At 40.0% G+C, this 16,415-nt stretch overlaps 1 protein-coding gene across 2 annotated transcripts in view; it reads right to left on the reverse strand.

Annotated features, from left to right (window-relative positions):
• Window positions 1–16,415, reverse strand: part of cdk14 (cyclin dependent kinase 14) — a 167,653-nt gene that overhangs the window by 57,075 nt on the left and 94,163 nt on the right. For both annotated transcript variants that reach the window (XM_029505326.1, XM_029505327.1), the window contains one exon: window positions 14,744–14,837. In XM_029505326.1, coding sequence (XP_029361186.1) covers window positions 14,744–14,837 — 94 coding nt within the window. The remainder of the gene's footprint in view (window positions 1–14,743; window positions 14,838–16,415) is intronic.

Consider the following 16,415-nt stretch of genomic DNA (forward strand, 5'->3'; position numbering starts at 1 on the left):
GAGTGCACATCCTTAAATCCAGTTTATATTCTTCTCCATTCATTTATTCATCTTCAACCGCTTATTTGTTTCTGCTGGAGCCAATCTCAGCTCACATTGGGTGGACAGGTCACCAGTCCATCAACACACAGAGACAGACAGAGACCAACAACCACTCACACTCAGACCTACAGACAATTTAGAGTCAGCAGTTAACCCAAACAGGACGTCTTTGGATGGTGGGAGGAAACCCACACAGACAAAGGGAGAACATGCAAACGCCACACAGCGAGGCCTGAACCTGCAACCTTCTTATTTTGGAGCAACAGCACTAACCACTTTGTCACCGTTCTGCTTTCAAATTCTTATTTATATACATTTTTGTCTAAAATCCATGCATCCATCAAGTGCTTATCTGGGCTCAGGTTGATGGGTTAATCCAAAATCAAGAAGTCACAATACTGCATTAATATTGTAGAGTGTTATGGTAAGTTCCTGAAAATCAATATAATTAGATCATTAGGTCATTGCGTAATCATTTACTGTATTTAATACTCTGATTGTGTTGGTATGACCACAGAGAGACAGACAGACTCAGCAACTTGAAATTCCAGCACAAAGACATATCATCAATCCTGTAACAGTCATGATAAGTCTGTCTTTTATGGAAATGTTCGCTGAGTTCTCACGCACACTGCCCGGGTTTACGATGACAAAACCCAGAGCAGCGGACATGCCTTCAACATGATCCATCACAGCTAAGCAGTGTAATAGTTTCCAGATTGTGCAGTGGTTCCTGATCTATAGCAAACTGCACTCATAAAAGCAGAGTAGCGGCACACGGACGTGTGATTTATACTCTCTGCTTGAGGGAAATACATGGATACAAACAGTGGATTGACGTGTGGCGTAGAATTTGTTAAATCACTGCAGTAAATCTGTTTCAGATACCATTTGCTAACACAGTTGAAGAACAAAGAAAGTGGTGAATGAGGCTAAAATCTGAAGTAATTCGTTATTTTTCCACAGCAGAGCATCCCCTGCAAATAGTCAGCTGATTATTTTTGCTTTTACAGTCCAGGCCAAAAGTTTGGACACACTTTCCTATTCATTTGAATGAGAAGGTGCGTCCAAACTTTTGGCCTGTGCTGTATGTTCTGTTTCTGTGTCCAGTTACCATGTATTTCACAAATGGCACAATATACCAAGCTTTTAACTTTAATAGTGTGACTAATTAATGAAAGCACAAAGGAAAGTTATGTGGTTAAAAGGTACAAGTAAATTGATTATAAAACTGGAAATGATGAGGCTGTAATGGGGTCAGATGCTTGTTTAACTTACAGTATGTTGGACTGTAACTAACCTAAATGTTATTCATAGTTTATGTAATAACAAAAAGTGTCACCAGAGGGGAGTATAGCACCATGAGTGGGACTCCAGCCAGAACAATAAAAGTCCTGAAAGACATTCACTTGAGAGTATTCAGTGTTTTACAGTGTTTTAACACTAGATTAATACACAACAATGTTGGCAGTGGGTGTGTTTGGAAATGTTGGGTCTGAAAGATTGTGTGGCCATGGGAGTACAGCAAATAAATATAAATGGGGAAAAAAAGTTTAACAAGATGCAAGATGCATTCATATATGCTGTAATAATTAACTGTGGATGGTTGATGGGCAAATAGAAGTGGAGCATCAAATTTTGTGGGTGGGTTTGTGATAGTCAGATTTTTCCATTGTTCTGTGCTCAAATAGGGTTTTAAAAATTTCAGCTTGATGTTTTTCAGAGAAACAGCCTTCTTAGCAATGTTTGGGCCGATGGAGGCTAATCTGTGAGACTTAAGATGAAGTTGAATAGTAGTTATGTGATGTGTGAGTATGTACTTCACATCCCAATTATATGTGCTGCATTAGTTTGTAATGTAAAAAGCCTTGTTTGGAAGAAACAGAATGACCAGTTAGGAACAAACACAAGTTACTGGCCCCTCATTAAAAAGGAAAATCACGTGAAATAATTTACTTGAATGTGGTGCTAAATTGACATTATACATGCAACAACAGTGCAGCTACACAGTACAGCATTGATTTCACATTTCATTTTACACTGATCCTCACAAGCAGCAACTCTAAACCTGGTGTGTAGTTTCAAGGCTGTGTGCTCCTCTGCGCTGCTGCTTTGGGGGAAGCCTGATGGCAAAGAGGTCACTTCTCAGCTTACTTTCCCCTTATTTCTTTTGTTTCTCTGAATATCTGACACTTATCTACCAACTACATGTCTGGACAAAATAGGAGGTCTGTGAATGACGGTCAAGGGAAGATACCAAGAGCAACATTTGCTGTATAGAGAGGTGAAGACAAGCGAATAGAGCTGGTTGCTTTTAACTGCAATTAATATTATACTGCTACAGCTCTCAAATACATTCTCAGTTAAGTTGTTGTGGCAATGTAATCACTGACCAAATACAGTACAGACCAAAAGTTTGGACACACTTTCCTATTCATTTGAATAAGAAGGTGTGTCCAAACTTTTGGCCTGTACTGTATGTGAATGAAGAACATTATGTTAGATGACAGAAGAGGTAATGTAGGCTGACCACAGTATATCCAGTGTGGGAACTACCTGCCTGGGCATACCTGATCATGACAGGTCAATTGAATTTTTCACTGGCAGAGGTGGGCAGGATGAGTAATGAAGGAGCATGAAAGGTTGCAGGAGTGTTAGTGGATGACAGAGTGGGCCTGAATTATTGATGGAACAGGTCAATGGCCTTCAAAGTGATGAGAGGGTGTTCAAGGTGGAGGGTAATATCTATATGAGGATTTCAGGAAGGGTGGAAGATTAGCAGCAGCACAGGAAGACGTGAAGCATCACGGCACACCTGCACGTCAAGAAGAAAAACAGAAGGAATCCAAATGCCAGTCACAGATGTAAAGGGCATGGAAGTATGAAGTCATGATATGATATCATTTTCTAGTTTTGGCTCTGTTCTGCAGGACACAGGCTGTAAACCAACTGCTGTAAGGTGGAGGAGGAGGTTTATTATGGCTGATTTATATCATCAGACTATAAACCCTTTGTAAGAGTCCCTCAGGTTTACTAAAACTGCAGGACAGTCCTCACTAACGTCTAGAAAAACCAACCAAAGAGGTTCTTATGGCCAAAAGATGGTCCATAGGTCCTGAATCAAGTCAGTCAGCCGACCCACAGTTGCACCACAATTCTTTGATACTCAGTGGGTACTCATTATACAATCTAAACTATAAAACTGAAATCCTTCATTCACAACTATTCAGGAAACAAACTGCTGTGTGCAATGATAATAAGAGTAGTAATCAACTTGGCTTCTGTTGAGGCTTGTACTGATAGAGAATATATAATAATGCACACAGCTAAAGTGTTTTGAAGATTGTTATTCTTGCTGATTTGAAATGAAAAACCCTTGAAGGCACCAGATTTTTTCCTGGAATTCTAGTCTTCTTAATGATTGTCCACTGAACCTTCTTAGCTACAGTGTCCTTTGGAAGCCCCAACTAAATGATCTTAAATATTCAGTTTGCATTAGTCCAACTGTGGAAAGCCAGCATCTCAACACAGTATCTATGTTATTTGCTTGTCACCTCCCATTCTCAGCAGAGATAGGTAGAAAACAACATCCCTACAAAATAACAATGTTGTTCAGCTTCACAGTTTAGAAAAGGTGTGTCATGATGTGACTCATAGTTATCAACAAATACATTTGTTGACGACTAAATTTGTTCGAATGGTTGCACCCTTATATCAGGATCATATACATATACATAAATATCCCAGAAATATCACCATCTTTTTATAAAACCCTTAACAGAATTATAGGCACGTGGCTCAGTCACACATTTAGATTTAGATCTAGATTACTGATGAAAATTACTGATGAAAACTGAGATGTAGGTGACGTGGGTGAAAGGGGCAGAATGGCGGCGTATTGGTTCACGCTGTTGCCCCACAATAAGAAGGGTGCCTGCATGGGTTTCCTCCCACCATCCAAAGACATCATGTTTGGGTTAACTCCTGACTCTAAATTGTCCGTCGGCGTGAATGTGACTGTGACTGGTTGTTGGTCTCTGTCTGTCTCTGTGTGTTGGCCCTATGATGGACTGATGACCTGTCCAGGGTGAACTCTGCCCTCGCCAAATGTGAGCTGGAATTGGCTCCAGCACCCCCTGTGACCTGGAAAGGGATGAGTGGGGGGTGTTGGAGCCTGGAGGGCTAGAAGATGAATGAGTGAATGAATGAGGTGATGTAAAGATGGCCGCAGTACAGGTTCCATAGAGTATGAGGCAGGACTGACTGACTTAACTTCACTTTGTCAAATGCAATGTTCTGAGGAAGACCAAACAAAAAATCTGTCTTTGTTGTAGCACTTTTTGCCTGCAGTGAACCTCCCGCTGTCTCACCAGAAACCAACCCTGAGGTGACGATTATATTGAAATACTGAGCATCTCAGTCATGTTAAATTTGATGGATGAACTGTACCATATGTTGTTCAGACTATTAATTATAACACCCCCTCAGGCCAATCACCATTTATAAAGAAGCTGGGACTTAGTAACAAAATATATTCCCCTAGGTTTTGTCGAAAACATGTCCCTAGTTAGTTGGAATGTCATAGTTTCATAGTAAAATTTCTTTAAATCCACAAAACTAGGAGGAAATACAGCTCATCTTTGTGACTTTTATCACATATTAATCCACACGCGATTCTAATGGCTGTAACTCTATGCCTGAAAAGGGTTTTCATCAAATCATCTTTGACATTTTCACTTTCATGATTCAAATGCTAACCTTTGAGGTTTTGATATTGACTCTCTAGTGGAAAAAAGGTTGCTGAAGAGATAAAGAGTGCTACAATAACACAAAGCTTACATCCCAACTCAGCATGATGCTTTTACTTTGTCTTTCAATTTATCATCAGTGACATTCATAAATTTGCTTCCTGGCATGATGCTCTCTCTCCATTTTACCTTTCTAATAATGGTAGAGCCACTGGCTATAACAAGCAGAGCTGCTTGTCTATGCTGATGATATTTTAGCAGCGATAGAAGATCATGTTTGTTTGCCAGAGTTACTGAAATGTTTTCACTTATTCTAAACTGTCAGGTTATGAGAACCTCACAAGTCACAATAACTCTGGCAATGTCAACACATTTAATGCCCAATTGATGCCTTTGGTTACGAAAAACTTCAGGTATTCAACTGAATTAAAATTTTGAAGGAAGTAATACTTCCAAATATGGAACCACTGCCACAGAGAAATAAAATAAACTTGGATAAAGGAAGAAAACTGAAACAGTTCTTATGGGTAACAATTAGGTTTAAGAAAAAGTTATTTTGCAAAAGTCAGAAAGAAACGGACATTTTTTCATTCTTGTGGGAGTGTTAACTCAGAAAAGCACTTTGGAAACTATTACAGTGTCAGGACTATGTTTACGACATAAACTGGCAGAAGTTTGTATGGTGTGGTAACATGTCTGCCTAGAGGTGGAAGTCACTATTGAGAGATGCTGTCTTCATAGGAGACACATGAAGCTTTCATTCTGCTTTATCTTTGTGGAAAAATTGAGGTCTCCCCTGCTTCGACAGTGAATTCTAAACATCCCAAAGACAGAGTGATAGATATATGAGATAACATGGTGAAAGGGAGGATGGGAAAATTCATCAGGATGAGGGATGAGCTAGGTGTGAGTTTCTGCAGCGTGTATGAAAAGAGAGAGAGAAAGTCCTGTTTCAGAAGGAATTTCTGCAAGGACAGAGGTCATGACCCCAAGCTCTGCATGCACATTCTGTTGGACATACAAAATCTTAACCCCCCACCAGCTATATTACAGACCACCCACTCCGCCCGACACAACAGTATGCCTGACCTTTAAACAGCAACCTGTAATTATAAGCTATTTATGTTTCGAAAGGGAGACTGAAAAGATTTGCCAAGTCGCCATTGTCACCGCACTAACAACACATCTGATAGACTCATCACTGTGAAAAAGATATGACTAGCTGCAAATGATGTGAGGAATTATCTGCAGTCTTTATATTTCAGCACAGTAAACACTGTTGCAGTAAAGAGCAATAACTCCATCCAACTTCTTCCTGGAAACATTTCCTCTTCTTTTATCTTTTTCCAGCGCCTGGGTAGAAGCTCTCATGACAAGAGAACTTTTCAGCTCCTGCTCAGCTCAACTTTTGGCTCCATGGCTTTTCTAAAATCGCATTTTCTAATTTCTCACTGAAATGCAATAAAATAAATATTTTATTTTCCCATAATATTTTTCCACAGAGGGTCGCCACAACACTACTGTAGAAGTAGCTCTATTGGTTTAGTGGATGTTTGGGAGTTTCATTTTAGTGGCTATGTCCTTGGTTGAAAAAGTTTGTTTTTGGTGTTGTAAATTTATGAGGCCATAGTAGTGAATGTGCAAGGTGGAGCACATGTGTTAATGATAACATTTATGATGTGTCCCAGTAACTCATATCAGTGAGCCAAGATGCACAATGCCAGAAACCTGGAATGGGTAAACCTAAAAGAAATACTGACATTATTCATTCTCTTTTTAGTCTGCCATGTTACGAATTATCATCATATCATCTAACCCATCACCATAAAAAAAATCTATACAAAGATATATTGGAGTAGTGGCATCTAGCACAAAGAGCAACTTCAAATAAAAGTCAAACAAGTCTCAAGACTTCAAATTCTTAGCTACAGTCTCACTCTACTGAGTCTAGTTCCTAACATCAGTTTTAAAGGTCTCATGTAATTCCTCCTGTGTTTAATTTCAAAGCACTGATATCCATGGAAAGATATATTTGTATTTTATGAACCAAAAATGGTATGAATCTCCTTTGAAAGGTTTTTTCTGCAGCTCTGATAACACCAAGTACAGTACAATGATTAAAAAAAGAAATTTCAATTTATCTAATATGGGAATCAGGCAGTCTTTCAATTGAAATTAGAATTTATTTTTTTTTCTACATCTCTATGCACCTGTTAGGAGGTGCAGATTTGTAAGATTGCATTTGTTCAAACACTGATCAATCCCTTAATCCAAACCTAAGCACCAGTTCTGGCCTGAGTCGCAGCTGTATCTCGCTCCTGCCTCATCCACATTCCTACCTCTTCTTTTTGTTCTCATGTTTACCCCAGCCTTCATCGCTTTCTCTAGTCCAAAAAAACACAGTCCCACCCTTCTGCTGCTCTCCCAACCCCGGTCACAGCCAAGCAGATTGGGGTCACCTCCAGGCAGGGGTCAAATGCATCAGAACCAGAGCCAAGTGGATCAGCTGTCTCCCACGGCGAGCGAATGGAATGTGTTCAGTAAGCCCTGACTAGCCTGTCTGGCTTTCAGCAGATGGGTGTTTATGTCACAGACGCAGCGGCTGTTGGTGAAATGGCATTATTTATCTCCCCAGCAGCCTCTTCCCCTCTCCAGAGGGAAGAGCCGTCCGCGTGTGCACTGGCTTACTTTTCATACTCAGAATAAACATGTGTTTGCAGAGAGCAATGACCATGGATGCAGCTCTGCCGCTACTGCTGAAAACTAGTGACCAGCATTTTTTTTTTTTTTACTTAATAACTTAAATAACATATTCTGACTGGTGGGATTTGTTGGTAGTATTTAATAAAAATATAATTATCAATTATCTTTGACAAATTTTTCACTGAACACAAAATTAAACACATGATCATAATAAAATGCTGATAGTGACAATTAAGATTAGATCCCAGAGTTCCCAATCTTAATTTACTGCTCCCGCTAGTTTGTTTATTACTTTCCATTAAACATGAAGTAAAGCTGAATTTGTCCAAAACAGAAGTGTTGGACAAATGAAAAATTGGACCTGATGATTGATATGAAATAAAAATTACAACTCCCTCAGGTATGTAATTTCAGGGGTAGAGCGCATGCTTTGCACTCAGAGGCCCTGGGTTCAGACCCCAGCCACAAGGCAAACCAGTGGTAGGCTTGTGCCAGTCCCAAGCCCACAGAAATGGGGAAGGTTGTCAGGAAAGTCATCTGGTGTGAAAACTGTGGCCAAATCAATGACGAAAGTCACAGAGCTGACTTTTTGCGGCGACCCCAAATAGGGAAAAGGCGGAAAAGTAAATAAACAAATTAAAGATTAATGTGAAAATTAAGGCCAACAAATCATTTTGAGTCCATAGCCTGTATATAAAAACATACTTGTACGTTCAGGGTTTAAAATCAGCTCCTGCCACTCGCCAAGCACTGGTAAAAATATGTTTTGGGGATAAAATATTAAGGTTTACTCACCATTGGTGGGCTGATTAAATATGCCTCATGCTTGCTTCACGAATAAATGATTACTTTTGTAGAGAGTACAACACACAAAGACTACTACGATCACGTTTAAAATTTTGAATTTGTCCCTGACTGACCACCGTCACTCAAAATTTGAAAATGTAATGCTGTGTTATCTGTGTACGTCAGTCAGTCAGTCAGAGATCGAGCGGAGCAACAAAAGCAGTTATGTGGCAACACATTGCCAGTGTACAGCAGCCAGCCAAAAGAAAAAACAAGGAAAAAAGGCCCACAACTGCTACTACGGCAAAAAGAGAAAATTCAACAAATTGTCTGAAACAGGTGAGATTAAACTTGATGGTAATGACATTTAAGCCATCAGGGAATGAAGTGCACATGTTGTGTGCACATTGTGGTTTACACATATTGGTGTACAGTATGTGTATGGCACGAGATTTAAAATGAAAAATACATTTCTGCAAACAGCTTCAGAAAACAATCATTAATACATTTCCCTACTAAAAGTCAATTTAAGAGCGTTAAACAGATTTGCATTCTATTTTACTAACTGTATGTTGTGAGAAATTTTGTGGCCAGTAAAAATATATTTTGGTAACTATGCACATCTTACATGCCAAAGCGGATGAAGGTGAGTGAGTGAACCCAAGTAAATATAAAATGCAGTTTTTCTGTAATGATTTCTTTTGTTAAGAGAAAAATACTATCCAACCTACATGATCCTGTGTGAAAAAGTAATTGCCCCCCTTGTTAAATGATGAGGTAACTGTGATTAATCATATTCTTGTGGAAAGCTGAGTTCAGTTTCATAGCCACACCCAGACCTGATTGCTGCCAGACCTTTCAAATCAAGAGGTCATTTAAATAGAACCTGTTTGACAAGGTGAAGTAGGCCATATTGAACCTAAGACATCATGCTGCAATTCAAAGAAATTCAGGAGCAGATAAGAAGAAAAGTAATTGACGTCTCTGGAAAAGGTTACAAAGCCATTTCTAAACCTTTGGGACTCCAAAGGAACCCACAACAACATCTAAACAACTGCAGGCCTCACTTCCCTCAGTAAAGGTCAGAGTTCATGACTCAACCATAAGAAAGAGACGAGGCAAATATGGCAGAGTTCCAAGGTGAAAGCCACTGCTGACAAAAAAGAACATGAAGGCTCGTCTCACTTTTGCCAAAAAACATCTTGATGATCCCCAAAGCTATTGGGAAAATATTCTGTGAACTTTTTGGAAGGAGTGCATCCTGTTACATCTGGCGTAAAATGAAATGAAGCATTTGATAAAAAGAACATCATGCCAACAGTGAAACATGGTGGTGGTAGTGTCATGGTTGGGGGCTGCTTTGCTGCTTCAAGACCTCAATGACTTCCAAAAAACCCAACAAAAAACAACTTTATTTATCCCGAGGGGGCCGTTGAAGGCCTTCTCAGAACTTTTGGATCACCTTTTTCTAAAAAACAAAGATATTCAAAAGAGCTAAAATCGCCAAGTGTAATTTCCCTGGACTGAAATATAGCTTTGCATTAATCTGAGCAAAGCAATAGTAAAATTAATGAAAAAGTTTAAGCAACATACAAACATCTTAACTGCAGTAATACTCCCCTCTGATTAATGAGCATGATTAGTTTATTATCAATGAGTAAACTGAGCCAGCATGAAGGATGAAGGCACATTGGTAAAGGCAAAAACACACACAAACTCAGAAAAGCAAAGCACACAGCTGCCTGACAGGCTATTTCCCGCAGATAGACCTGTCCATATTCATACAGTTCTTCCTGTTGATGTAATCCTTTGTCTGCTGACAGCTGGTTAACCAGCTCTGGAGAACATGGCCTCAACTGCCACAACTTTAATTCACACAGACAGTGTGTGTGTGAGAGAGAAAGACAGACACACAAAGCCATGCTTACACCTTTCTATATAAAAGCACAAGCCTGAATATACAGATGGTCACAGCTATTTAATTCCAAAAGACACATGCACACATCTTAATCAGACGCAGTCAATAAATAAAAGCGTGCATTTGCACATGCTCAAGAGATGGAACAGCCCAAATGCTGTCAAGGAAAATCACAGTGGATGTGTAGTATCAGAGGAAATCTGGCCCCAATGAAAATATCTGGTTAAATATACAGAAAAGCCACTTGAAGGTTTATTTATTTACCGCTCTGCCACAGGAGCCTGATTCAATATTTAATTGTTAATGGACACATCAACAAGCAGGAGAGAAAAAAGTGAGGGTTGAAGGCTTTTTCTTTTCCATGCACCGACCTCTGACGTTGGTGTAAATGTGTTTGTATCCATCAGGTTCTTTCTGAGCAAGCTGTTCAATGCACTCACAGGGAAGTGACTGCTAAGTGCACAAACAACCACAAATGCACCTTAAAGGGAAAAGATGTGTGCCAGGATAGGATGCTAATTATCAGCAGACGAATGACTGCACTGTATGAGACAACATATTTGTAGCTGTAATTAACACTTAAGGTGGGGACTCTGTACTCTGAATTACTGAGTGGTTGATGCAATATTAAACTTACCTAACCACCCACAGAGGAGCAAGTCTGATTTCTAAATGACGCTTCACTCTTCTTTACTCTGTATTTACAGGTGATTATATCGACCGGAGTTACTGTGTGTATATACCTGATCAATAAAAGTGTCCCAGTAGCTGGAGCAACACTGATTGACTGCTCTTACTGGGTTGCTGGGTTATAATCTGCGTGCTATTGGTCATATTTTGTTTCTTTTAAAAAACAATGATGAAAACTTTATAGACACCAAAGTAGCTGAGATCTGACAACACAGTGAGATGAGTTCAGACTAATGCATTAAGCTGGGACTTGCTCCACACAAGAGACCCTCTCAGGCTAAGTGTTACGGATAATGGGAATAGAATAACATTGAGCATCTCTGTAATCTAGCTGCTGATGGAAAAACTCAATATGGAACCAACAGGTCATTCGAAATGTTTCCCACTAGCTCAGCACTCACAGACTCCCGTCGGCTGCACACTGAGGAGAGAGCTCCATGGATTCAAACGTGGGGCACCTTGTGACATTCCGGCTCTGCAGACGCATTGGTCAATGTGCCTACCCAACTAGTGGCAGAGCACCTCCCACAACGTGATGGCAGCTGACCTTTCTTTTCCTTTCTTCAAACAAAATGGCCTTTAAGATGTTTCTGACTTCGCATAATTCATTGATGGTGCCCTTCTCAGGAGTGTTCCAGGCCAGGCATCCAATGGTATGGTGACAGATCTGACAGTCTGGCAGCAGACATGGCGGGCCGCAGAGCACCCGGAATGGAAATGTCAACATCAGGCTCATTTTGTGATCACATGCTGCCCTTCCAAACAACATATCTGCACATTTCCATATTCATCTTTCTCATACCTCCAGCTGACAGCTGAGCATACACAAACACAACAGTAAATGTGATTTGGATGAGAAATAGCAAAGTATCAGTCTAGAATATTTGATAATTTATTCCGTTTTTTTTTACTGTGCGGTGGTGCATTGCCTTGGTTTGCTTCAGTTTCCTTAACCTCTCCTCGTCATCCTGTTATGACAGATGGAAATACTGAAATGCAAATGCTACTGGACATACTTCATGGGATACAAGGTCGCAGAGGTTGCAGCTATCTGGTTAGGATGCTAACTATGCATTATACCACTATAGCCATCTATACACACACACACACAATTTAATGTCTTTCCTCCACATTCATGTGAAAAAGAAGACTTATTCATAATACATTGCACAAGTTAAATTGAGTATTGATAGCCAGCCAACGTTATGTAACATACCAGCAGCTTAATTTAATTGGGCCCAGTGCCAGCGCAGTGACGTCAACATGGGTAAACTAATTTATAGCATTAAGCTTATATCTACCAGCCATAATGTATTAACTGCATTTTCAGTTGAGCTTGTTCAAATATTTCTCTGAGAAGAGAAAGACAGTTGATGAAGGTGACATTAGTCGGGTATTATTAGCCTTTCACTGACTTCATTTTATTGTTTTATTTTATTTTTTACATTCAGCTTTTATCTGACATTGTATATGGCTGAAAGGGAAAAATCCATTTTCAACTGGCCAGCCAGGTTGGAAGAGTTAAATCTGCAGTCAAGTGTCATTTGTTCACGCTGCCATGGCCCCCCAGAGAGCCTGCCCCCTGCTGCTGAAAAAAATCCCAGAGGAAATATTGTTTTGTTTATCATTTTTGAGAGTTTTGAATGTAGTTTTTTATTTCAGCCTCTACAAAAGAATAATAGAGAATAGATAACTGTTTTCAGCTTTGATGAAAGGGAAAGTATTATTTCATGAATAACATGGGCAGCAATGGAAGGGTCAGCTCTGCAAACAGTAATCTGTTGGTCTGCTATATTTTTACCACTGGTGAGCCAAATGCAATGTTAATTTACTAGGTTGGGCTTTCCAGTATAATGTTCTATTAGCGGGGTGTTAGGGTTAATTTATATTTGCACATTTTTTTTCAAACACCCTGTGTCCAGACCTGGTCAATGTCTGGACAGTGACATAATCTGTCCAGGGGTTCAGGGCTACACTTTGCTTTGGTTTTCTGGCTTTTAAGTCACTGCAACAAATTGACTACTTTCATCACGTATAGCATTTTTAATAAAGGAAGTAGATGAATAACATAAACAAATTTGGCTGTTGTTTTCTTCTGTTAGTAGAATGTGAATCCCTGTTTTACCTCTGGCTGGAAGGGCTATGATGGGTATTATCTATGATGTATTAATAGAAGATCACAGTGATTGATCCGTATAGGATTCTAATGGTGGTGGGGATGGTGTGTACAGTGCTTCTACCTTTACATGCGTGTATGTTCCAACAGCCCATCAAGCTTATGTATTCTCTTTTGTTTATCACACTTAACTGGCCGTGTCTATAAAGCTTGATTGCATGTCACACCACATTATTCTGTAAAAAGTCAGATTGTTTTACATTTAATCGCCTCCATGATTTTGCCAGAAACAAACAAACAAACAAAAAAAAAAAAGATTTCTGACCGAACTGGTGAGGCAGTGTGCAGCTGAGCCTCATCATCAGTCTAGCCAGCAGTCATCCCATTGTTGGGCTCCCTCTCCCTCTCTTTTATCACCATGGTTTGTCTGAGAGAAGAGTTGGGATCACTGAGGGCTTGAGGCTCTTACAGTGAACAGGAAGTCCCTCCTTTCCCTTCTGGCATAAAGCACTATCAAAAAGATGCAGCTTTCTTCCCCACACTCTCTGTCTGCCGGTTTTCTATGTGAATGATCCCCTGCCTGCAGGGGCTTCTTTCACCTCTCCTCATCCCTCCATCCAAAATCCATTCATTCTCATTCCATGCTCTGTGTCCAGCCCAGAGGCCAAACAGCAGTGAATACGCTTTGTCTCCACACTTGACTTCTTCCCTGGCTCACTCTTTCGTACTCTTATTTCTGTCATTTTCTACATCAATTATTCAGGCCCCTCAAGTCTATGAATATAAATCCATTATGTCTGCCCTGTTACATTCTGCTTCAATTACAGACTGGGGGTGAAATTGCATAGAGGAATGGCAGATCAGGAGATTAAAGGATTCATGAGATCTCTCTCCACTTTAAATTCGAGCTACCTGTTTAATGCTGGGAAACATATATATATGTAATCACCAAATGGTAGCTTTGCTATTGTTGACTTGACAAGTGCCCTGCCAGGCTTCCATAAATGTGCCCCTAAGATTCTGCTCCATGCTGACTCACAATTTTCATGGTGCTCCAACCCTATGGTTTCATCTGATTGAAATATTGGTAACATTCTGAGGAGCACCTTAAGACAGCAAAGTGACAGGATGTGCGATCCTGCTAGAAACAGATTCAGACACACAACACAACTGAAGGTACGCTGTGGATTTAGAGCACACTTGACTAGTCTATGGGATTAAATCAAAGGCAGAATGAGACTCTATGTTTCAGCCAGTGTCAGTAAAGTGCTTCAATAATACATATTACAGAATTCCTTATCCAAGACATGCTGACTTGCAGTCAGAAAATCTGGTCTGTAACTTTCAATATCACAATATCACAATTTGTCACTAGAAACTGCCTCCTATCCTTTGTCCTGACAACATTGTGCACCCATGTAGCTGTTTCACCTGCTGCTTCCTTCTAAGCAGTATCGTAACCATTATCACTGGACTGACTCAGTTCTGAGGGTGAAAAAAAACAGGGACAACATCCATTATTAACCTGTACCACTTATACATCAAGGTCACCAAATGTCAACTCAGTTAAAACTGGACAACCTGGAGGAAACTTCACAAAAAAAAGGCACTCGGACCAAGAACTGCAGCTGGGAGGCAGAATGGTGGTGGTGGTGGTGGGGGGGGGGTCTCTGCAATGGCTGCCAGCAGGACATACACTCATACATAGCCATTATACACACTGCAGCATCAGTGACTCACCAGGAATATCCTCTCCAGCTGGTCCTGGATGTCCTTCATCCCTGGAAAGGCAGCCACGCCCTGAATCATCTCAATGAAAATGCAGCCCACTCCCCTGAAAGACAGAATGACATATGACAATTAAACTACAATTGAATAGCTTAAACTTAATATTATTATCATGACCACTGGGAAGGGAATAATACTAACGACTGGATCGTCATTTACAACAACAGTAACAATGAGCCTCAGTGAATGTAGATCAGATCTTGCAGAATGAAAGGTGATTAGGTCAAGTAATTGTATGTAAATAAAAATATCTCTATATAACATGTGGCCATGTATTTATTTATACTGTATGCATATGAATACTTATTCATACATGTATGGCTAAATATTTATACACATACAGGAAACATAGTTTAGGTTGTGACGTGCAGGAGCTATCTTGTAATCCACAGAGAAGTCATGTTGGATATGTTTAAAGATAATAAATAAATAAATATTACAGTAAGACACGATGATCATGCAGGGAATGTGTCAGAATTCCACAAATTGCATATGCGCTTACATTTCTGTACTGCTTTTCATTTGCTCTCTTTTTAAATAATCTATATTATTTATATAATTGCCTTGTCTCGGTTTCCCTTCCTGTCGATTAAGTATGGCAGCTAGTTTATTATGTGTTACTGTGATAGTCGGTGTCAGAATGTTAGAGGCACTGCAACTGGATGACCAGTGTGTGCAGCTTCTTCTTGGGCTTTTTCATTTTTAGCTTATAGTTAATCAGCCTCAGCAAATACAGGCTGCTAGCTCTCAGACAGCAAACAAAGAGGGGCACGGGACAGAGCTTTGAATGAACAGGTGAATATGTATTAGAGATTCTCAAAAAGCACAGGTTGTAGTGGGCTTTCATGTCCGATCTGTACCATGTGCCCTTAATTGACTAGCTGATTTTGGGTAAACACCCAGAGAAACCAAGTGGTGGTGGACAAGGTTTGGGATGTGGCTGCTTTGTTGTGACATTGCATGTTCCAGATGTCCTGACAGCTGGTTTTAAGATTCAGTTTCTCATTATAGACTGTGAACATTTCTCTGTGGACTAAGACCTTTGACACTTTCACTGTATATTGAATCTAGAATTGATTTGTAATCAGTGACCACATGGTGGTCTTACGTTTAGACTGCATGGACCGTTAAAGTCTTTGAGCTGGCTCAAAATATTCTTGGACAATCCAGAAAAAAGACACTTCAGCAACCATTATCTTTTCAAATATGACTGAGGAAGAAAATCTTCCTGGTGTGCTCTCAATGCTATCTCAATGCTCTGCCTTGCCTTCCCCTTTAATCTGTTTTCCCTCTTTCTCCCCTTTCTTTCCGCCTGACCCTCCAGACCCATCAGTAAGTGCTGGAGACTGTCCACTGTTGAATGATGCTGATGGATGGCATAAAGGGACCTGCCCAGTAATGTATCTGTTCTGTCCCCTCTCTTACTGTGACATGAATTTGTCCTTGTCACCGATCTTGTTACTTATTCACTTTAACATGGATATGTGTTTAAATGTGTGATTTCATGTTACCTCTATACTTAATACACAAAGGAAAAAAATAAACATAAAAAGGTGTTAAGGGTGTTAATTTGTCCACACCACAATCAGCCAGAGATGGTCTCTTTGATAAAGAACCATCATTG

Source organism: Echeneis naucrates, chromosome 6 (assembly GCF_900963305.1).
Source record: "Echeneis naucrates chromosome 6, fEcheNa1.1, whole genome shotgun sequence".
In the NCBI taxonomy this organism is placed as follows: Eukaryota; Metazoa; Chordata; class Actinopteri; order Carangiformes; family Echeneidae; genus Echeneis; species Echeneis naucrates.